The sequence below is a fragment of the Lissotriton vulgaris genome, chromosome 5, assembly GCF_964263255.1.
Source record: "Lissotriton vulgaris chromosome 5, aLisVul1.2, whole genome shotgun sequence".
NCBI classification, from domain to species: domain Eukaryota; kingdom Metazoa; phylum Chordata; class Amphibia; order Caudata; family Salamandridae; genus Lissotriton; species Lissotriton vulgaris.
The window spans coordinates 751513690-751538060 of record NC_141693.1 but is presented as its reverse complement, the minus strand read 5'-3'; the positions used below and the strand labels follow the sequence as shown (position 1 = coordinate 751538060).

Below are 24371 nucleotides of genomic sequence, written 5' to 3'. Positions count from 1 at the left end.
GTATGTGGGGTTGTGTGTGGGGTTGTGTGTGGGTGTGTGTGGTTGTGTGTGGTTGTGTGTGGGAGTGCTGTATGTGGGTGTGTTGTTTGTGTGGAGTTGTGTGTGTGTGTGAGGTTGTGTGGGTGGGGTTGTGTTTGTGTAGGGTTGTGTGTGGGGTTGTGTGGGGGTTGTGTGGTTGTGTGTGTGTGGGGTGTTGTGTGTGTGGGGTTGTTTGTGGGGTTGTGCGAGGTGTTGTGTGTGTGTGTGTGTGTGGTTGTGTGTGTGGGGTGGTTGTGTGTGCGGGTTGTGTGTGTGTGTGTGGGGTGGAAGTTGTGTGTGTGGGGTTGTGTGTGTGTGGGGGTTGTTTGTGTGTGTCACACCAGTAGGCCACCATAATAGTACCGTGAGGTCACGTAATGCGCCGCTCGGAGCCGGGGTCATGGCATTGATTAAATTAGCAGATGATCTCTCCTCCTAAATGCTCATTAAGCTCAGAGGCCAGTAAAATGTGGGGTTGTGGGTGTGGGGTTGTGTGTGTGTGTGGGGTTGTGTGTTTGTGTGAGGTTGTGTGTGTGTGTGGGGGGGTTGTGTGTGTGGTTATGTGTGGTTGTGTGTGGGGGGGTTATGTGTGTGTGGGGTTGTGTGGGTGGGGTTAGATGTGTGGGGTTGTGTGTGGGGTTGTGTGTGTGTGGGGGTTGTGGGGTTTGGGGTTGTGTGTGGGGGTTGTGGGTGTGGGGTTGTGTATGTGGGGTTGTGTGTGGGGTTGTGTGTGGGTATGTGTGGGGTTGTGTGTGGTTGTGTGTGGGAGTGTTGTATGTGGGTGTGTTGTTTGTGTGGGGTTGTGTGTGTGGGGGGTTGTGTGTGTGGGGGGTTGTGTTTGTGTAGGGTTGTGTGTGTGGGGTTGCGTTGGGGTTGTGTGGTTGTGTGTGTGTGGGGTGTTGTGTGTGTGGGGTTGTTTGTGGGGTTGTGTGTGTTGTTGTGTGTGTGTGTGTGTGTGGTTGTGTGTGTGGGGTGGTTGTGTGTGCGGGTTGTGTGTGTGTGTGAGGGGGTTGTGTGTGTGGGGTTATGTGTGTGTGGGGGTTGTTTGTGTGTGTCACGCTGGTAGGCCACCATAATAGCAGCGTGAGGTCACGTAATGCGCCGCTCGGAGCCGGGGTCATGGCATTGATTAAATCAGCAGATGATCGCTCTTCCTAAATGCTCATTAAGCTCAGAGGCCAGTAAAATAAAGCCTTGATTTGAGTAAGCTGTACAATAATGTGACGAGATCGATGGTGGTAATAACAAATTAAATACGATGGCCAATTACAAGCTCAAATGCATCAAGAGTGCCTTCGTCTTGAATAGCCTCTTTCGAAGATAAGGAGTTGTTGGATGCGTGGGTGCGCGTCTCTGCCTACTTATTTTCATTTTCAAACAAAATATAAATTTAAAAGGGAAGCAGGATTGCAGCCACTAAAATGCACTGTGGATCACAAACTTTTTTGACCACTGCGCATCCTGCCTGAGACGGCCTAAACACAAGCCTCAGCCTCGAGTCTTGTGTAAATTATCAGGAGACGGGGAGTGCGAAAAGGAGAAAGGCGCATTAATATCTGTTCTAAGGCTTTCCTTGATAAACAGCTCCCAGGTACTATGAACAGTGTCAGCATCTGTCATGTAATGGGTGGGGTCCTGAGGGATCGCAATACATCCACAGCCTTCAGACCCAGGGCCAGAGGAATGTCAATGTAAGTAATCATATCATTTTAACGGAGGCATAATCTGTCCAGGAATTTGCTGTATTAGGAAACGCCTGTGGATGCTTGTGATTCGTGTCTGAACTGCAACGATTTCAGAGCATAAACTCTCGCGTGGCAGCAGGTGGAGGAGGAGGCTCAGCAGCAGGGGGGAGGTGAGGGCCTGCACTTACGGGAGTGATAATTGCTGTCATTTGGCGGCGCGCGGTCCCGTAAGTAGATCGCCTCTCGTGCACTCATTGCCACTGACGGCAATGCAATGCGTGCACGTTGTTGGCCCAAAAAGCAAATCGATTACATGAGGTCCCCTCCTATGCAAAGCGAGACCTAAAAATCGGGAATGACTCACTGAAATAGAGAAGTACAGCATCTATTCTTCTTCCACAGTGAGACGTGCAATTTGTTTCCTATATAATTTATTGTCCTATATTAGAGTCATATTTAGTCAGGACCCCTTTCCCCGTCTGCTTATTCACTGTGTGTCTATGGTTCTGCTGGGGGTTGTATTGGCACAAAGGATCGAATGGTCCATGCTGCCACAGCAATCCTGGAGAGAAGAACGTATCTTCAGACACTATCCTGACACCATCACACATAGATATATTTAAAACTGGGTAATGTCCTGAATTGCTTAACATTTTATATAGTTTATACTTGCCTCAGGTCTTCATATATCTGTTAATACATTGTAATTGGTGTGGATAGTTAGGAGTATCTCTGGATCGCCAATGTAACACAACAGCAATAAAGACAACAGACACAATTCTTCCCAATAGTGTCAAAGCAGCTAGTAAACGTTGATAATGCACTTCTTGTAAAATAATGTGTGTGATGTTTGAGAGAAAAACATACTATTCATGACAAACTGCCCCCATGGTGTCTGTGGGGAAGTGATTGGCACATCTAAAATATTCTCATACAAGGGGATTTCAGTGGACCATTACAATTTTGTTGTGTGCTAGTATATTTTCTAGTACGTTATTTCATTGTTTTCTGACTAAATATATGAGTCTATTAGTGGAGTGAGGGAAGAAATATTCAGATTTTTTATTGAAAAAGCTTTCTTGGGAGATATTGACTATGGATGTATCCCTGTGTTATACCAGCTGTTAGATTTTTTCGTGTTATATTCTGCCTTATCCTTTGTGGTTCATAGTTGTCAGTGGGAATGTCTCAGCCTATGCTCACATGGCCAGGAAAGGAATAATACAATAAGATGCAGTTAGGAGTCACCGAGGAATTGTGAGATGTAGGTGTGAGAGTGGGATACTCATCCAAGTACAGGAGGTGCATGAGAAAATGTGGTATCCTCTAGGAAGGGTGCAGACTGGTAAAGGCAACATTTGATGTCCTTTTCAAAGCTTATATCCACCTTCCTGCCTTGCAGCCCTGGAAACAGTCGGAACACTGCGGTCTTAACCACGGGGGTTCATACTACGCTAGCTCAACTACGCTTGACTTAACATGCATATGCCTTAAACTGGTATATGCATGGTTAAGGCAGTGAGATGTCTAGCTGCTGCTACTGTGGTGAAGGCAGAAGCAAGCAGGAAGACGCCAGGAAGAGACGCAGTGAGGTGAATGGGGCTGGGGTTAGTTTTCAGGGATAGTGGGTCTGGGAGGGTCGGGTAATTTTAGGGACAGAGTCGGGGGTGGGGGTGGTTTGGGGTAGTGTATGTAAATGGGCAGGGCTTTAAGCCTTAGGGCAGTTAAAGGGAATGTGTAGTCCGGGTAGTTTTTAGGGCTGCAGGGGTCAGTAGGTTTCAGGACAGTGGAAGGGGTTGGAGTAGTTTTAGGGACAGGGCGGTGGAGGGGTAGTATATGTAAAGGGACAGGGTTTTAGGCTTTAAGGCAGGGGAGGGGAATGGGTAGTCGGGGTAGTTTTTAGGTTTGGGGTAGGCCAGGGGAGTTCTCAGGGCAGTGGAAGGGGTTGGTGTAGTTTAAGGGACAGTGCCTGGGTGGTGGGGTCAGGCTAGTGTAAGAAAAAGGGCAGGGTTTTATGCCTAATGCAGGGGGAGGGGAATGGGTTGACGGGGTAGTTTTAGTAACAGTGCAGGGGTGGGGTGATCAGGGTAATGTTTGGAAAGGGCCAGGGTTTTAGGGTCAGCATGCGGTAGGGGCGGTCATGGGTTTCAGGGGTATGAGTAGTGGCAACCTTAGCCACACACACCCCTTTACCATTCATGCCTATACTAAACAATTGTGTGGCAAAGGCATACCTTGGTAAAGAAATGCATGGTTAAGACACATTCGTGGTTTGACCTCTTTCATACAACCTTGCGGCGTACATCATACAAGATGAATCATGTATATCTCTGACAAAGACTTACAGAATAAAAAGTCTGGCAGAACTATATGCTTGACTTCTTTTTATTTAGGTCCTTTGATTACTGTTGATTATCCTTGTTCATTGCAATGCTGATTAATAGTAAAAGTCGCAATTCAACAGGCAGGCTTGCTCCCCCTGCAAGTTAAATTTGGCTTGAATGTGTATTTCCAATTGTAGCTGTTCCTGTTTGCCTTGAAGCAAAGTGAAGCTCTCTTGTCACATTCACAAGCAAGTCGTCCGCAATTGTTTGAGGAGCCTCCTGCAGCAAAGAAAAACAACAACATGAAATTATTCCAGAACTTTGCTGTGAAAGTTCAAGTCATTGTAAACATCAGCAAATAAGCCACCATGCAGCCCCTAAGGAGACAGTTATACACTGAGGGGCCTATTCATAAAAGAATATTACAGCACAGCAAGTCACCTTGCTGCGCTGCGTTAAAGGGCAAGAATTCATTATATTTATTGCAATACGGAGCATTCCTGTCCTTTCCCCACCGCTGGGGCACAATGGGCTGCCTAGCTCCACTGCAGGCACCCTTGCACCTCTGTTGCATGCAGGATTGTTTTGTGAAGGAAGGGGCCTCTTCCTGCACAAAAACAATCCTCAGAGGCATAGTTCTCTTTCTATTTGTGCTGCACAATACAGCACACATAGAAGGAGGAAGTAGCAAGGAGAAATTAAGATATTTCCCCTCCTTATGGCTCCCCAGGAAGGTGTATCTTTTAGCACATTCCCAGGTCTACCAATGATGGAAAATCTATGAATGTGTTAAAATTCATTTGAGTTGCTTGGTAACACCCACACAACGCTCATGGAATGCCTTTCCAGGGCAGAGAACCGCAATGCAGTGATCTGCGCTGCTTTGCTTTACTTCTCATTTCTTAAGACACACAGGGCCACGCAAAGTGGCCTTACGTGGCTTGAGAAATTGCATTTAGGGTTTGCTTTGTCCATGCAACATGTTGCACGTGCTAATGTGACACAAACCACTCACAAATCGAGCCCTCAGTTTAAACATACTCATAAAAAGAAAGGGAAAAAGTGAGTGCTACAATACATCTGCAGCTTCTCCTTGGGGTCACATTAGCACAGTTAATGTAAACATCTACATAAAGTATGGATAGCAGTAACACTGGCTTAAGATAGAAATACACCTTGAGACGCAAAGAAGGTTTACTTAGAATTTGTCAGTTTAAAAAACATATCTTTCTTATAACAGCCCGCGCTCCTGGCAAAATTCTACTTAGCAGTTAAGCTGGCTAGAATTATCTATAGAATGGAAAAACAGGATTGGAAAAGGCTTAGGGCCATATGTACTAAGGTTCCATTTGCACGAAGCTGTCACATTTTATGCACTGAATTTTTGCAGATCAAATCAGATTTTGCAAACACCCTTTGTACTAGTAGATCAGTGTACAAAATAAGACATTGCACTGGGTCGCAGAATGACCTGTATAGCCAATATTCTTAAGACAATTCACCATTTGCCTTCCCCTGTGACTGACTGCAATCACAAGAATGGTTGGTTGCAAAAGACAGCAGACTACGACCCCTGTGATTACATTCCACAACAGAAAATTTCTTTTTTTTAAAGCTGACAATGCTACTTAAAGAAACCTGGGTGGTTTAAAAAAAACTTTTCAAGTCTGAAAAACTTGAGGAGGAGCAGGCAGTGTTCCCCTAGACTACTACATACTCACACCAAGGCTACCACCCCGATCCACAAAGGGGAATTGATAAAAAAAGGACCCCTTCTCCTTTGCAAATCAGGTACCATCCCAACTTTGGAATTTGTCATTGATCAATAGTTTGAGACTGGAATTGTGGTCGCAAACCCTTGATTCAAACCAAAACAGCTCACAATTTGGAAGGATTGTCAATTTCATTCCCCTTTGCGATTCTGATTTATTTTCCATATTGCAAGATATGGGGACTACATACCAAAAGGGGACTTTACTGGAAGCTAGCCCTGTGATTTTGTGACTTGCAGGGCTTGCAACCATAGAATCTCACAGTTAAGCTGGCCCTTCATAATTAAGAGCTCACTTTTATTGAGCCATTACTTTATATATATATATATATATATATATATATATATATATATATATATATATATATATATATATATATATATATATATATATATATATATATATATATATATATATATATATATATATATATATATATATATATATATATATATATATACATATATAATGCTTGTGTTATGAATTAAATAATGCAAAATGTTAATATTTATTAAATGATTGTCTAATGAGTGAATATTAGGTACGTGTTTGAGTTATATGAATTTTGCTATAAAATATATCCTTGATCAAAATAAATAGTTATGCATTTTTCATATTTCTTTAACACATAATAATATTTTTTGTAATTGCCGGTATGCGTAGATCAAAGACTGTGCTTTAGGTTTTAGCTCGATTTTATGTTCTTTGTTCTTTTGTGGCTGAGATACATAGATGATATTTTTTTCATTTGGTGTGGAGATGAGGTGTCAGTGCAATCATTCATTGACAAACTGAATCACAACCACCTGAATCTAAAACTGACAGGACATATCAGCGATCGAATGATCGAATTCCTGGATGTAATTGTGGAAGTGACAAATAGTCAATTGAACACCAAACTATTTCGCAAAAAGACGGCGGGTAATAGTATTTTGAATGCTAACAGTTGTCATCCCCGCAGCTTAGTGTGTAGTATACCTTATGGGGAATTACTACGTGCTAAACGTAATTGCAGCACACAAGAATCATATCAGGATGAGGAAAGGGTTATGTGTGACAGATTCCGAAATAGAGGCTACATTCAAAAAATGATAAACACTGCCAAAGAACGAGTGGCTGTTAAGAATAGGGAAGAACTACTTAACCCTCACAATGAGACAGAAGAAACTGACAATGTGAGATTCATAACCACTTTCTCTGGGCAAGCACATGAGGTGCGTAAGATCTTTAAAAAGCATTGGCATGTCCTACAAAGGGACAGCCATCTTAAAAAATACCTCAATGACAATCCCAAAATCACATTTCGGAAAGGGAAATCATTAAGAGATGAACTTAGCCATAACTATATAACCTCCACAACAGGCTCAAAGAAGGAAGAAGATATGGGTTTCAGATGCTGCCGCAAGTACAAGGCCTGTAAGTTCAGTAAAGACTGTAAAACTCTGACTGTTCAAAATACTAAGAGAGTATTTACAATTCGTAAACGGCTGACATGCAATACTCCATACAGCATATACATATTGATTTGTCCTTACAACAAATGGTACGTGGGCAGTACCAAACACACAGCAAAGAAAAGGGTGTTAGAACACTTACGTGCTATGCATAACAACAATAGACAATACCCGGTTGCTAGACACTTCTCAGCCATGCATATGCAAAATGAACAACTGGAGCAGTTGGTAGTAATTGATAGTGTTGATCTTGGAGTAAGAGGAGGCAATCGAGAACTGTCCCTCAGAAAATTAGAGTCTAAATACATTGTTGATTTTGAATGTTTAACACCAAAAGGTTTAAATAATACAGAAGAATTGTCAATTCACTTATATGAATGAATATTGACTTGATAACATTGTCCGCGGTTTCTTGATTTTAATGTTAATAATTTTATTTTTAGATTTCACATATCACGGGGTAGCGGAAGAACATAGATTTGTAAGCAGAAATATATGCATTGTCGTTTACGCTTTGATCTAGCCTGCAGAATATATACAACAAGCCTCTATGGTTTATGATTACCCACGAGCCCACTAGGGTAAACCTGAGACTCATAGACAATATGCCCACTGGGGCAAATGTACCATTTGGAAACTTAAAAATGTGATACTGTCTAACAATAACACGCAGAATCGCCCACTGGGGCAAGACCAAGAAATATGTATAATCATTGCCGATGGGGGCTAAAACTACTGTGAACATCAATGTGAATCTTTTTACAAAAAAGACTAGATTGTACGAAAACAAGTAACAATGAAGGTGTGACTGTGTACGTTTCCTGGCAACGACACTGCAACCAATCAGATACAAGCTTGTTTGGTAATATCCAAACAGAAGGTTGAACTTTTCGATGATGACGTTTTTCATATATTTTATCGATATAATGATAACAATGTGCTTAATGATACATATCATTAATTGTGTATTAATATTTGCATTGCACTGAGTAATTAGGTATATTACCCATAATGAACGAAGGGATGTAGATCTATTCCATATGAATGGGGTAATATCAGACATAAATGTCTTTTTAACCTTTTGGTATTTTTTTGGTTAAAAATGTGTATAATGTCATCAAAGTTTATGATTTGTCATATCTATTACCATGTTACAAGATGGCCGCCACCTTTACCGTGATAGAAACTAAGTGCACTGGGGTGTTGTGTTTAAAAAATGGCTACCAATACCACGAGATGAGCTTGACCAAGCCGTAATGGCGAAACGCGTTGTGGAGATTTGTTCATCTGCCAAATAAATCCTCAAACTGGAGCACTGGGTGTCTTGTTTTCTTCATAATTTTGAAGTTTCTTGGAACGAATATATATATATATATATATATATATATATATATATATATATATATATATATATATATAATGCTTGTGTTATGAATTAAATAATGTAAAATGTTAATATTTATTAAATGATTGTCTAATGAGTGAATATTAGGTACGTGTTTGAGTTATATGAATTTTGCTATAAAATATATCCTTGATCAAAATAAATAGTTATGCATTTTTCATATTTCTTTAACACATAATAATATTTTTTTTATGAACAATATACTTTATTTGCGAATATAATGAATTCTATTTATTTTGCTGGATCGATAAACTTATTAAAAGATTAAGGGGCTGATTCACATTCTGGCAGACGGATTACTCTGTCACACCCGTGATGATATCCCATACACCAAAATATAAATCCCATAGGATATTATGGTATTTATATTTCGGCGGAGGGGATAACTATTGTGATGGAGTCCCATGTCCACCAAAATCGAAATCAGTCCCTAACTTTGTTTTACACCTACAAGAATGCATGTCAGAATACCACCAATGCATCAGATCCACCAAAAGGACCTTCATCCAGAACAAAATACTCGCCAACTTCAGCAACTCGAAGGAACTCGCATCATTCAGGAATTCACTAAACACCCCAGAGAAGCCACGGACATCACACACTCCCAGGGTCTCTGCAACAAACTCGGCTCCTACTTCCATCTGAAAATCAAGTCCCTCTACAACAACTTCAACTAACAGACACTAGACATCGAAAAAATTCCCTCCTCCGGCAATGACAGCCAGCCTACCATCTTCTCCTGGACCCTGGTCACCACTGAAGACTCTGCCAACGACCATGAAAAGCATTCACTCAGGAACCCCCACGGACCCCTGTCCCCTGCTCATCTTCTAAATAGCCGCTGCTACCGCCAGAGCACCCAAGCTACGACGCACCATCAACGCCCCCTTAAAATTCAGCATATTCCCTGACTGGAAACATGCAGAAGTCAAGCCCCTCCTCAAAGCCCTCTGCAGACCAGACAGACCTCAAAAACTACCGACCTATATCTGTCCTTCCATTCGCGTCCAAAGTCACCGAGAAGATCGTCAACATCCAGCTAACAAACTTCATCACAGACAACTCCATCCTCGACCCTTCCCAATCCGGATTCCGCAGCAACCATAGCACTGAGACCGCTCTCCTTCCCGCCAAAGACAACGTCCGCACTCTCCTCAACCAGGGCCACACTGCGGCCCTCATCCTACTAGACCTCTCTGCAGCCTTTAACACTGTCTCCCACCGTACTCTCACCACAAGACTCCATGATGCCGGCGTACAGGGAACCGCCCTTGACTGGATCCACTCCTTCCTCACCAGTCGAACCCAAAGAATCAGACTCCCGCCCTTCCTCTCCGAACCTAAAGTGATCAACTGTGCAGAACCCCAAGGATTGTCGCTCAGCCCCACCCTCTTCAACATCTACATGCCCCACCTTGCTGCCATCGCCAGACAACATGGACTCAGCATAGTATCCTACGCCGACAACACCCATCTCATCTTCTCCCATATGAAGGATCCTCACACCACCAGACTTAGCTTCCAGGAAGGAATGAAAGATGTTGCATCCTGGATGTGCAGCAGCTGTCTGAAGCCCAACTCGGAGAAGACAGAAGCCCTCATACTCAGACCCACCCACTCAGCATGGGACAACACCTCGTGGCCCACCGCCTTTGGCAACCCCCCTACTACCACGGACCACGCCCGGAACCTCAGCGTCATACTCAACTCCTCCCTCACCATGACCCGACAGATCAACGCCATCCCTTCACTTGCTTCAACACCCTCCACATCCTTCGCAAGACCTTCAAATGGATCCCCCCCGAATCCAGAAAAGACTGTCACCCACGCACTCATAATAAGCAGACTGGACTACATAAAAGCCCTCTATGCTGGAATCACCAAATCCCTGCTCTGCAAACTCTAGACTATCCAGAACACCACGGCCAGACTCGTCCTCGGCATCCCATGACATGAACACATTACCCAGCACTTGCAAGACCTCCACTGGCTCCCCGTCAAGAAGGGAGTTTCCTTCAAGCTACTCACTCACGCCTACAAATCCCTCCACAACAGTGGACCCCAATACCTCAATGAAAGAATCTCCTTTCCCGTACATCCGCAAAGCCAGAGCGGGTGGAAGAGCCTTCTCCTACATCACAGCAACGTGCTCTGGATCATCATCAGACGCTCCACCACTCTGCACAACTTCAGGAAGAGCCTCAAGACCTGGCTCTTCGGCTGACTCAGAGCTTCACCCCCCGGCACCTGGAGAACCTCACGGATGAGTAGCACGCTTCACAAATCCCTGATTGATTGATTGATAGATGTTCTTAATATAGTTTTGATATAGTTTTGAAAATATAATTTGAATTATTTTTTGCTTCCAAAAAATACAAATAGATTAATTTATTTTATGTTTAGGTAGAAGTATATTAGAGGTTTAGGTCTTTTTTCAATTATGAAAAATGAGTAATACGTTTAATTTGTATCAATTATAATATATTATTTTTTTTATCTACATTATGGTACACCTTATTTTTGTAGTTAGTATATTGGTTGTTGAATATTCATTTTGATTGTCTATATTGTTGCATACAATATTATGTTAAAATATATATTTTAATTCTATATATGTGTCAGTATTTTGGTAGTAGATGATTCTGGGTTTTTAATTATCAGTATGGAAAATCGATATTTTGGCAGTAGACATTTTCTCCTCTGTATCTTTTTAGGTTGATATTTTGTAGTCAATATATATGACTACAAAGCAATGAGACACATCCTCAGAGGCCCGCCCTGTGAACCAGTCAATCCTTTCTATATCAAGCTTTTACTGTTCCTGCAACTCTTTACAGCTAAACATGCACTTGCTCAGCATCCCATAACTCCTCATGTTAGAGGGATATGAATAAACACAAGATCTCACCACATGCTACGTTCCCACCGCTCATGCTGAATTTGTAGCTGTCGGTCTTTGGTTTACATCTTCTTCTCTCTAATTTTAGATAGCAGCAGTCGTGTTTTTGACAGCACCTTGGAAAAGAAAACTCAAAGAATGACCACTTGAGCACAATAATCAGATTATCATAGATATCCATACACTCCATACTGAAACTGATGGCCTGAACCTAACACCGAGTACAACAAAGAAGGGCTTAGACTCACCTACAGTAAAGCAGAGTCTGAGAATCAAATAAACAAAAAAGTGCTAGTACTGAGTCTTATTACACAATAACAATTGTATCCAAAGCCAAAAAATATTGAATTATCAGCCGATAACTGGAATTAATCCATCATTATTTATTTTATTTTTGGTAGAAAATTATTTTTAGGAAACACAACAAACAATTTATAAACCTTGTATTATATATACATATGTGACAGAAAAAGATTTACAATAAACCAGACACCATTTTTAGACATAAGACAAAAGATGCACACATTTCAATCAAGACACAACCATTCTTCATACACATTCACACTCCTTCAATTCCATAAAACGAAAAAACATAAGGCACAAGACAACAGCTAAAGAAATAAAGGGTGGGTCACTGGCAACAATGCAGAACCAATCACAATGTTAGAAACACAGGTATTGTAACACAATACTAAATATCAAACAATTAAACCGAAGGTTGCAATTATTTAGACCCAAGGGCAAACATAAGATACACAAATGAAAAGGTCAAAGGTCGACGCGTTTCGAATCGGACCCTTTGTCCGATTCTCATCAGGACCAGATCGTCAAATCTGAGTGTGACGATAAATTCAATGCAGACAGTGGATGAAGTCTGCAAAAGATGTCAATGCAGGCGTGGGTCCATGAAGACTTGTGGGACTCATTCAAGTATTAACTGAAGTACATCAAATTTGTAGGAATCTCTGTCACAAAGGAGGGGTAGCATACAGTCCAGGTTAGAATTTCAAAACCGGATCGGAAGCGGGAATGTATACCGCGGGCTTCAGTGAGCCACGCCACGGTGTAAATGCGAGCCGCTTAAAGGTCCAGGAGCGGCAGCAAACGGCGGCAGGGATTTGAGCCGAAGCGAGGCGGGGGCGATCGCGTTCACCGCGGGCTGAAGTCAATTTCGCTAGGCGTGTAACATGGGTCGCCAACACCAGCATACCCTTATCGGTTAGAAGAGCTACACTTACCTTAGCACAAGGCACAAAAGGGCAACAAATGTGCATGGGTATGTTGATTACATTGGATCTCTCAGTGCCCCTTGGGGTGGGGCAATGAGAGCTCAATGCCCTTTTGTGGGCCTTGCAAGTCATTTCCAGTATAGGTAAATAACCAAATACAATGATTTTAACTGCATCATAGATTTAAAAAATATTGAACTGCAGCATAAAGGAAGATGCTCCTGCCCGGTATACACACTTCTCAGCTAAATCTGGTACACTAGTATAGACTAAACATTTTAACAAACCTTCTATTTTAAGAAGTATGCAAAATTCCAAATGTAGACCAGTAGGAAGAAATCACCTTACATAACCCTATGTCCGCTACTGGAGGTACTAACAGGCTGTATGTCCCGGACAGAACAATTACAGGGGCCATGTGGCTCGCTTACAGCAAGAACTCTTAGGATCTTTGGAAATTTGTGGTCAAGGTGATTAGACCTCAATATTTAGTGCATCTCACTTTGGCATCCTTCAGTTCCTGGGCAGATGTGGGCAAAGAGGCTGAGGCTAAAGATGGGATTGCTCTAGTTATAAGGCAACACATCAGCTACAATCACAACAAAGTACGACTGTCCAACAAACGTTTTGTTTGCACAACCTTTTATTACTCTCTCATGTTTATAATATATAGATACAGTATTAACAGAATTGAAGTCAATGTAAAATAGAAAACACATCCAAATATACCAATGTAATATATTAATAATACAATTAATCAGTAATGTCACAATGAGAATATCAATCTCATGTGAGTACTGGTCAGCAGTTAATGCAGATTTTAAGGGTGAGTATTTGGTTTTTGAATTATTGTTTTAAAATATATGTGTCTAAATTAAATGTATATGTTTAAATTGTTTTATTGTAGAATACATATTTAAACTTGTGATTTAAAGAGCTGCAGAGTTTTATTTTATTATTTGTGTATTTATAATAAATATATTAAATGAGGCACATCAATATTATAAATTAGAATACTTTAATTTAAAAAAAAAAATTATAACCTTTAGTAGTTTTCCTTATAATTTCCTATAGGGAGATCCCCACCTCAGTTACGGAGATTTTCACCAATAGGCGAAGGGTCAATAGTGGTAGCTTTACATTTGTAAATTCTGTTGCAAGAAGCTCCACTCCCTCACTTGATGGGGTGAGCACATGTAAGTCTACACCTTGGTATAAATCTCGAATAGAAATTAGTGCATACCAGAAAAGTGGCGCAATACATCTAGGAGTAGGAATAATTATACACATGATATATACATGAATATTTTCCTTTGTGAAATGGGTGCATTATCTACAATACAAGGCACTGAGTGGGCTTTGGGTCAGAACCTTACTCAAGATTGGTTGGCTTTCTTGTCTACCTCAGTCCGCTGTTCCATGTTCAATGGTTTTCCTCTCTATTCTTGTGTTTTTTTTCCATCCCAGGAGCATTTCCTCTTTACAGTGTGTATGGTTGTATTTAATAAAGGTTTGAGAGGGAAGTATGCATTTCGGCCCTGACTAAATCTTGAGGGGTAAAAGGAGGGCTTTTTACTCAATCCAGTAAATGCTAATATGCAGGGGGAAGTATTTGATGGGTGGACAAATACCTCATATTCCAGGTTTTTCATTAGAAAAAAATAATTACAAGTGGAATCTGTGTATTTTGCAGACCAAAGATGACCTGCATCAAGATTTAACGCACATTTTCCTGCAGTGCATTTCAGCAGGACTAACCTGCCAAAATGTACCTGCGCAAAATTGTGGGTTGTACTGTAATGACCACATTACTCATAATTAGGAGAGCTAACATAACTCCCATTTGGAGAGGAATCAGAATTTATGCTCCAACACCCATAGTCCAAGGAGTCAGAAATCCAATGTAGAACTACATCCCCCTTGTTAGACCTGCCATCCTTAGGGTGATTTTCCCCAAACTTGTTACCTGCTTTTAGGGTTCTGAGCACTTTACCACTGCTGACCAGTGTTAAGGTGCATGTGTATCGCCCCTAAAACATGGTGACATTGGTATATACCTGATTGTATATTTAGTTTACTAGTATGTTCTTTTTTAAGTAGTATACCATATACATAGGGCCTCTAATCTAAATGTTCCTGGTGGGCCTTCAGAACTGATTTTGCCACCCACACAACTGGCCTTTCAAACTTGTCTCAGGGCTGCCATTGCAGGGCTTGTGTGTGCAGTTTACTGCCACATAGACTTGGCATTTAAAACCACTTGCAAAGTCTTAAGCTGCCCTTTTCATTACACTTAGGTCACCCCTAAGGTAGGCCCTAGGGAGCCCTTGGAGCAGGGTGCTGTGTAACTAAAAAGTGGGATATGTTCTTTTAAGTTTATCGTGTCCTGGTAGTGGCAAATAGCTAAAAAATGTTTTACTACTGTGAGGCCTACTCTGCTCATACGGAAGCATTGAGAATTCCTTTAAATACCTTAAAGTTGTAATTCCTGATTAGAAACGAGTAGATAAATCATGTTTCAAAACTTTAGTGTGGTAATGATCAATCCTCTTTAGTGGTAAAGTTGTATTTGACATTACTATTCTAGAAATGCCACTTTTAGAAAGTGGACATTTCTCTGCTCTTAACTTCGCTCTGTGTGCCTGCAGACTGTCCCCAATACACGTCTGGGCTGGGGTGACAGCGGCACGTTGTGCATTTCCTCTAGACAACCATAAACACAGGAAGGTGAGGCTCATTTGCATTTCATTCTGAGCACTCATCTGCATTCTGATGGATCCTCCTGGGCAAGGAGGAATAGGAGGGGATGATACTTACACTTCAATAGGTAGTGACCTGTCCTCACACAAAGCACTGCTTTACCCCCCACATATAGCCTGGCAGACAGGACTGTGTTGAAAGGGATCTTAGTCCACTTCAGAGAGCTCCTTTGGAGTCACCCCCAATTCAAAGGCACTTTTGGGTATAAGTACTGGAGTTCTGACCCTACCAAATCAGTACACTCATGGACCTGTGAAGAAGTCTGCTGGAGTATAGACTGCTGTACTCTAAGGACTGCCACTTTGACTTGACTGACAGCTCTGGGGAACTGCTTCTCTGCTTTGCTGAGTTTCCCTGCTGATATCTGCCCCACTGAGGACAAGGCCTGGACCCATCTCACTTGAACCCAGAGTGACTCCAATGGCATTCTGGCTTACTTCCTATCTTCTGAAGTTTCAGGGACCCAAAAGACTTCCTGTAATCCTGCTGGTGCTGATGGACTCTGTCATCTGTGATGCCTACCCTTGCCTGAAGTGCCCCCTCCAGTCCTGTGCCTCAAAGTGGGTTCCCCAGCTGGTTTCTGCAAAAAACAACGCATAGCCAGACTGTGTAAGAATTTCCCTTGCAGCGCCTTGTGATACTGGTGCAGAGACTGTTCAGTGATAGCGGATCCACAGCCTGGGCAGCTTGATGATGACACTCTGTGCGGCTCAGCGGCGACGCATTGCATTCACTTCAATAGAGCTGGATGATGATGCTAGACCCCTTTTCATGGCTCTACAACGATGCAGTAGGCTCTGGACACTTGCTCCAGCAAAGGCATTTTTTCAGCAGGACCTGTATGGGTCCTGTAGCCGCCCTGCCCTCCATTGTAGTCAGCTTGAACTTTGGATTTGTACCGGTCTCTCACAATCTCAAATAGCCTTTTGACTGCTAGTGACGTCTAAGCACTATTTTTACATGTATTCTATAAAAATTCACATCTTTTCTTCTACTGATTGGACCTTTGTCGTTTTAGTCTTGTTTTAATCAGAAAAATATTCTCCATTTTTTAAAACATGTGTCCAGGCTTTTTGTGGTATTTTCATTGTGTTACTGTGTGTGTTGCACACATACTTCAGACATTGCCTCTTAAGTTAAGCCTGCCTGCTCTGTGCCAAGCTACCAGAGGGCGAGCACAGATTAATTTAAAATTTGTATCTAGGTTACCCTGACTAGGATTGCGGTCCCTACTTGGACAGGATGCATACCTCTGCCAACTAGAGACCCAATTTTTAACACCATTGTTCCTCTTAAAATATGCCTCTCTGGGCCCAATGCAACATATGAGAAGACTGAACACACAATTAAAAATGTACTGTAAAAAGAAAAATAGGTTTGTTGCCCTGAAGTGAAATATATGACTGCAGTTTGCTAATCAATCACCATTAGTAATACTCACACTAATGGCAAAGGGTGTGGCTTACCTGAAAGCAATGAGAAACATGTCTTGGAATAACTAGTCAAAAAATGTGCAGCAACTTTTTAATTTAATAAATCAGTAACAATGCAGAGCTCCATAATGATGTTGATCTTGAGAAGCTGACCAAATGCATGAACTCTTTTAAGGCTCCCATTCTAAATTGCCTTTTTACTCCGTGGGGCGAGAGTGGGCGTGGAGTTAGGGATTCTATGTATGGAATAGGGAGTAACCTGTCTGACCCAAAATTACCAAATTTTCTCCCAATTTCGGGGAATTTAAAGCTGATATTTACCACTTGCTTGAGCAGGTGGTAAATATATGACAGAACTGATGTGGCATGGAGTAGGACATACTGGGTGAAAAGGCTGTGGCTTTTTTGGAGGAACACTTGTCCGCTCCCTTGTGGTGCTGGATGGAGTTAGCGGGGCAGGACTGTGCCTCATTTCTCTTATTTTCTTGTTGTCTGCTTTACACCTGTTTTGTTGATTTGTTTCCACTACAATAAAATCTGTGCAGCGCTGAAGAAGTGGAGGACGCCATTCATAGAATACATGTTGGCTGTTTTATAAACAAAAGCAAACATAAACCAGAAAGCACCTTGTCTATAAAGGACATTTTGAAACCATCTGATACAAGAAATTGCTATCAATGGCATATCCAACTAACCCACACCATTTCCATCTTATATGCAGCGCATTAGCAGTTATAGATTGAAATCTTTTATGACTAAATGCCTCATAAATTTCATATAAAGTATAATTATAAGTGACTTTTGTAAAGATGTAATTGAAAAAACTAATTTGTTTCTAAAACAAATGGCAAATGAATTTGCAGAAATTAAGGTTTGTTTGAAATTGATTGAGAATTCATGACGAAGTAATAGGATGTCACTGATTATTCCTCCACAACACCCCAAGAACTTTTTGGTACTGTGTTTGTTAATTTATCCAGACCTAAATAAATGCATGGACTTTTCCAGTACTAAGAACCACAGAAAGTTCTCAGCTTGAAGAGGTGAAACAGAGAAATATTTAGGTTTACCTACAGATAATAATCTTAATTTTATACACAACTGCATTGAATTGTAGAGTAGAATCAATAGTGTTTTAGTGAATTGAATAGTCGTAACAGAATGTATGCCGTTGTCGGCCCTGCTGAGGACAAGGACTGGAACCATCTCACTTGACAGTATGCCTTTTTAAAATATCCTGACTCTTAAAGTTAATGTCTCTTGTGACATACTGGGCTCAAATGTGGTGGCCATATGAAAACTAATCTTGATCAAGTCCAATATGGAAAGAGGCTCTGGGTCTTTGTAATTCAATGCCTACTCAGGAACTAGACCAAGAGTTAATATTATAATGGACGCCCAATCCATAGTACTAAATTAACATCATAAAACTGCAAGCTCCAGAACTGTGTTGAGTCTAATCCCTAAATCGATGGTGCTTTGTATAGATAGCTGGGTTATGAACTTTGTATTTGTATGTGTTAGAAAGAGGATCTTAGGGGGGAAGCCGAGGCCGTCGGGCCGACCACCCCGGGACCCACCTCTCCGTCTAGAACTGGCCGAGCGAAGTCGAGAGGCCTCCTGGCGAGGTCCCTCTCCCAAGATCGTACAGGCGAGCAATCACACCACCACAGATGGACACCACACAAGGATAGATTCTTAATGTTTCTTTATCGGTAATCAAGCAGGTTATCTTTACAGTACAGGTACGAAGGGATCAAGGTATCCTATAGGTCTTTGCAGCTGCGGGAAGGAGGTAGCGGGACAGTCTTGGTACCAGCCTGGTACAGGGACACCCTCCGCTCAGCTCTCAATCCTCGAGCTGGGGGGTTCCTCAGGGTCGGGCCGCGGCAGCGCCAGCAGGGCTCCAAAGAAGGTTTTAGCGAGGTTGGGCCGCGGCAGTGCCAGCAGGGCTCCCAAGATGGTTCAGCGAGGTTGGGCCGCGGCAGCACCAGCAGGGCTCCAAAGGTGGTTTCAGCAAGGTTGGGCCGCGGCAGCGCCAGCAGGGCCCCAAAGATGATTTCAGCGAGGTTGGGCCGCGGCAGCGCCAGAAGGGCTCCAAAGGTGGTTTCAGCGAGGTTGGGCTGCGGCAGCGCCAGCAGGGCTCCAAAGATGGTTTCAGCGAGGTTGGGCCACTGCAGCGCCAGCAGGGCCCCAAAGGTGGTTTCAGCGAGGTTGGGCCGCGGCAGCGCCAGCAGGGCTCCAAAGGTAGTTTCAGCGAGGTTGGGCCGCGGCAGCGCCAGCAGAGCTCCAAAGATAGTTTCAGGTTCCAAGCAGGTGAGTTCTTCTCGGGGTCTCTCGACTCCAGGATACAACTCCCGACCCATTCCAGGGCTGCCCCAGATATAGGTCTGGAGTCCTTTGATGTCCGGACCCTCGCACCTGGGGGTCAGAGGGGCCGGGGTGAGAGTGTCCAGACACCCAGCAGGAGGGTGGAGCCAGCGCACAGGGAGGCCGGAGGGCGATCGAAACCAGGCATCCGGGGACGGCTGCAGGGCCAACGAAACTCCTCTCCTCCTTGATCTGTCAAGTGGCCGTTTTACCCCCTAGTCGGATCTTGGCTTGGCTGGGGCCGTGGCCGAGGTCGGGCCGAGGCCACGGGGCCTGGACGGGGAAGGCCCAAGATGGCGTCGGGGCCTGAGAGGGTAGCCCGGGATAGGAACCGGGCCAGCAGCGTGGGGCGAGTAGGGGTCGCCATGTTCGGGTGGGGGAGAGCCGGATTGCCAGAGGTGGCGGAGCTCGAGAATGTCAGAGGGGGTATCTTCAGCCCGAGGGGCAGGGGTCGATGTCATCCAGGGCCCGCCATGCAGGTGGAGTGGGGCCACGCCACGAGGCCGGTTCCAACACACGTCCCCCCCAGCTGAAGGCAGGGAGAGTCACCCATCTTCTTGGGGGTTCTCCTCGCCGAGGCGGAAGAAGCGGGACAGGCCGTCAGCGTTGGCATGGTCGCTGCCGGGACGATGTTCCACAGTGAAGTCCATCCCTTGTAAGGAGATGGACCATCGTAGCAGCTTCGGGTTCTCCCCTCGCATCTGCATCAGCCACCGCAGGGGTCGGTGGTCGGTTTGCACCCGGAAATGGGTGCCGAAGAGGTAAGGTCGTAGTTTCTTGAGGGCCCACACCACGGCGAAGGCTTCTCGTTCAATGATGCTCCAGCGCTGCTCTCGGGCCAGCAGGCGCTGGCTGATGAAGGCCACCGGTTGATCAATTCCTTCGGCGTTGATCTGGGACAGGACTGCCCCGACACCATGCTCGGAGGCATCTGTCTGGACTACGAATTCCCGGCTGTAATCGGGGGCTTGGAGCCCGGGGGCGGTACACATCGCTGTCTTTAGGGTCTCAACCGCGGTCTGACACTCGGGTGTCCAATGTACTTTCTGTGGCTGCTTTTTAGAAGTGAGTTCAGTGAGGGGGCCCACAATGCTGCCATAATTCTTTACAAAGCGCCGGTAGTACCCGGTGAGCCCCAGAAAGGCGCGGACCGCTGTCTAGGTGACCGGGGGCTCCCAGGCCAGGATGGCGTTGATCTTGGGTTGGAGAGAGGCCACCTGGCCGCTCCCCGCTTGGTGTCCCAGATAGGTCACGGAACCTTGGCCGATCTGGCACTTGCTTGCTTTTATTGTCAATCCGGCCCGGTGGAGGGCCGCCAAGACCTCCCGGAGGTGTTGGAGGTGATCAGGCCAGTGGAGGCTGTGCACCGCGATATCGTCCAGATATGCGGCGCTGAACTCTTCTAGCCCCGCCAGCACCTTATTCACCAGTCTCTGGAACGTTACGGGGGCGTTTTTCATCCCGAAGGGCATCACCCTGAAGTGGTAGTGGCCATCGGGGGTTGAGAAAGCGGAGCGCTCTTGGGCGCCTGGTGTGAGTCCGATCTGCCAGTATCCGGAGGTTAGGTCAAAGGTGCTTAGGTAGCGGGCCGCCCCCAGGTGGTTGATCAATTCATCAGCCCGGGGAATGGGGTGGGCGTCCGTCCGGGTGACGGCGTTCAATCCCCGGTATTCGACACAAAAGCTTAGTTCGGGGGCAGTACCAGGGGCGGCGGCCTTGGGGACCAGGACGACAGGGCTGGCCCACGGACTGTCAGAGGGTTCGACCACCCCCAGAGCCAGCATCTTGGACACTTCGGATTGAATGCAGGTCCGAACTCGATCGGGAACTCGGTAGGCCCGCTGCCACACAGGCGGGCTGTCCCCGGTGTCAACATCGTGGACGCACCACGGGGTGACTCCGGGGGTGAGGGAAAATAAGTCTGCAAATTGTCCCAACAGCTCTTGGCAGTCTCGGCGTTGTTCTGGGGTCTGGACGGACGAGAGGTTGACTCCCTCCACGGAGCCGTCTTTCTCGGAGGCGTTCAGGAGGTCCGGTAGGGGCTCGGAGTCATCTTCGGCCCCACTGTCTGTAGCCATCAGGAGGCTAAGTTCCGATCGGACAAAGTAAGGTTTGAGCCGGTTGGCGTGGAGGACCCGGAGGGGGTTCCTGGAGGACTCCAGGTCCACCAGGTATGTGAAGGGGCTCTTGCGCTCCACCACTTTGAAGGGCCCCGTCCACTTGTCCTGGAGGGCACATGGTTCAACCGGGGACATGACCCAGACCTGTTGGCCCGGCTCGAACTCAATGGAAGAGGCGTTTTGATCATACCAGCGTTTCATTTCTTCTTGGCTGGCCTCGAGGTTGTGTTTGGCAAGTTCTCGGAACCGCCGAGTCTGGTTTCGAAGGGTTAGGAGGTATCGGTATACATCGGGGGGAGCATCTTGGGCGGCCACCTCCCAGCCTTCTTTGACCAGGCTTAGGGGACTCCGGATGGGGTGCCCGTACAATAGCTCGAATGGGCTGAACCCCAGGGACTTCGGAGGGACTTTCCGATAGGTGAAGAGGAGGCAGGGCAGCAACACGTCCCACTGGCGTTGTAAGGTCTCTTCCAGGCCCATGATCATCCCTTTGAGGGTTCGATTGAAGCGTTCCACCAGTCCGTTCCCTTGGGGGTGATAGGGGGTCATAAATTTGTACGTGACCCCACATTGTTGCCACAGGGACTTCATGTAGTGGGAAATGAAGTTCGTACCCCAGTCACTGACGACCTCTCGGGGGAATCCCACCCTTGAGAAGATCCCCATCAGCGCCCGGCCTACCACGGGAGCCATCACGGTCCGGAGAGGGATGGCTTCGGGATAACGGGTGGCATGGTCCACCAGGACGAGGATGAACCGGTGACCTTGAGATGTTCGGGGCTCCAGTGGTCCCACGATGTCGATCCCCACCCGCTCGAAGGGAGTGGTGACGACTGGGAATGGTTGTAGGGGGACCTTGAGCTTTCCGCCGCTCTTCCCACTGGCTTGGCAGGTGGGGCAAGTCTGGCTTTGATTGCTTACATCGTTCCTCATCTTGGGCCAGTAGAAATGGGTCACCAGGCGGCTGTACATCTTGTCCTGCCCCAGGTGCCCGGCGAGGGGCACATCGTGTGCCAGATTCAGGAGGAAGTCTCTGAACCGGAGGGGGACCACCAGTACTCGGCTGGCCCCCAGCTCGGCAATCTTTTGTTCACTATAAAGGAGATCATGGTCCCAATAGACCCAGTGGGCCCCCGAGGTGTCTCTGGTGCTTTGAGCGGCGGCTTGTCGTCGGATCCCCTCGAGGGAGGGACACGTTTTTTGTTCTTGACGGAACTGCTCTCGTGTGGGGCCACCTTCTTGGCGCCATTGGGCCAGTTCTGGGAGGTCGCTGAGTGGGGCAATTTCTTCCCAGTCGGGTCTCGGTGGCCCGGGCTCAGGGTCGGTGTCTTCGGAGGTGACGGGCCACTCTGGTTCTTCGTTTGGGGTGGCGGCTCGGGCGGCCATGGATCGGGTTGTCGCGCAGACCCACTCAGGGAGTCCCAGCATCCCCAGATGTTCTCTCCGCTCGACGTCGGCCCAGGGGGAACTCTCCAGGTCGTTCCCGAGGAGGCAGTCTACCGGGGCATCATCCCGGACGGTCACCTTCAGCATGCCCGACAATCCCCCCCACTCAAAGAGGATGCGGGCCATCTGGCACAGGCTCTCGGAATTGTCCGCGGACCGCACTGGGCACAGTACATTGGGCAGGATTTGGTCCGGGGTCACCAGGTGGACCCTGACGGCCATCACGCTGGCTCCCGTGTCGCGGAGGGCTTCGGCCCGGTGTCCGTTAATGGTGACCCACTGGCTGTACTTCTGAGTGTTGGCCGGGATTGGGGCCCGGGGGACCATGTCTCTTTCGCCCAGACATACCAGGGACATGGCGGCGGGCTCCCACTCGGTCTGGTCCTGGTCATAGTCCTCTTCTTCGCCCCTCTCTTCTCCAAGGGAGGCGGCGGCGATCTGGCGGTTTGGCGGACCAGTGGTGCTGGGTCGCTGGTTCATTGGGCAGTTGGGGTCATTGGCATAGTGACCGGGTCGCTGGCATTTGTGGCAGACAACGTTCAAGCAGGGTCCTGGCCGTGCTGGGGGGGCTCCTCTTCAGAACAGGGACGGCGAAGTGCTGGTCGGGGGAGGCCCAGCGGGGTCGTCCCTGTTCCGGCTCTGGCCTCCTCCGCCGCCTCGCTGATGGTGGGACCTCTGGTGAGCTCGGCCTTGGTCTCGCACCGAGTTCCGGGGGACCCGGGTGCTTTCCCATCGATCGGCTTCGATGGCGAGTTTACGTGGCTCGGTCAGTTTGCTGTCGAGGAGGTGCTGCCTGATTTCGACAAAACAGTTGTTGGAGAGGTGTGCCCATACAATGAGGTTGAACAGCTGCTCATAGGGGTGACTTGGCTGCCTTTGATCCACCCCTTCAAGGCTCTACTATAGAATTTCACATACTCCACCCAGGTAGTACCGGGGATCTTCTTGCAGTCTCGGAACCGCTGCCGGTACATCTCGGGTGTGAGTCCATAGCGAGTAAGGAGGGCGGCTTTCATGTGTTCGTAAGAGGTCATCTCGGCATCGGGGAGCTGTAGTAGGGCGTCTCTCCCCTCGTTGACGAACCTCCCCCACAACCCGGCACCCCAGTCTTTTTGCGGCACCCGGTACGAGGTCATGGCTACCTCGTAGGCCTTAAACCATTGTTGGATGTCGTCGTTTTTATAGTATTCTCTGACGACATCTTTGGGGATGTGGACCTTCGTGTCCGCAGGAGGAGGTGGGCTCCGGTTCTAGGAGGCGCCGGCCTCCCCGTTTTTGGCCTTGATCTCCAGTTCCTTTAAACCATGCTCGTGCTCGTAGGTGAGTTTCTTCTCCTCTAAATCCCTCTGCCTTCGTTTCTCCTCCAGATCTCCTTGCAGCCGTAGTTGCTCAAGGGCTATCTTTTTCTCGGCCAGTTGTAGTTCTCCATCCAGGTGGAGTCGGGCCAACTCCAATT

At 46.2% G+C, this 24371-nt stretch overlaps 1 protein-coding gene across 1 annotated transcript in view; it reads right to left on the bottom strand.

Annotated features, from left to right (window-relative positions):
- Positions 1 to 4072: 4072 nt before the first annotated feature.
- LOC147711502 (phospholipase A2, membrane associated-like) overlaps positions 4073 to 24371 on the bottom strand; it is a 90993-nt gene continuing 70694 nt past the window's right edge. Inside the window, exons 3-4 of the mRNA XM_086922193.1 lie at positions 11567 to 11673; positions 4073 to 4306 (exon numbers count right to left, since the gene is read on the bottom strand). Coding sequence (XP_086778319.1) covers positions 4161 to 4306; positions 11567 to 11673 — 253 coding nt within the window. The 3' untranslated portion in view covers positions 4073 to 4160. The remainder of the gene's footprint in view (positions 4307 to 11566; positions 11674 to 24371) is intronic.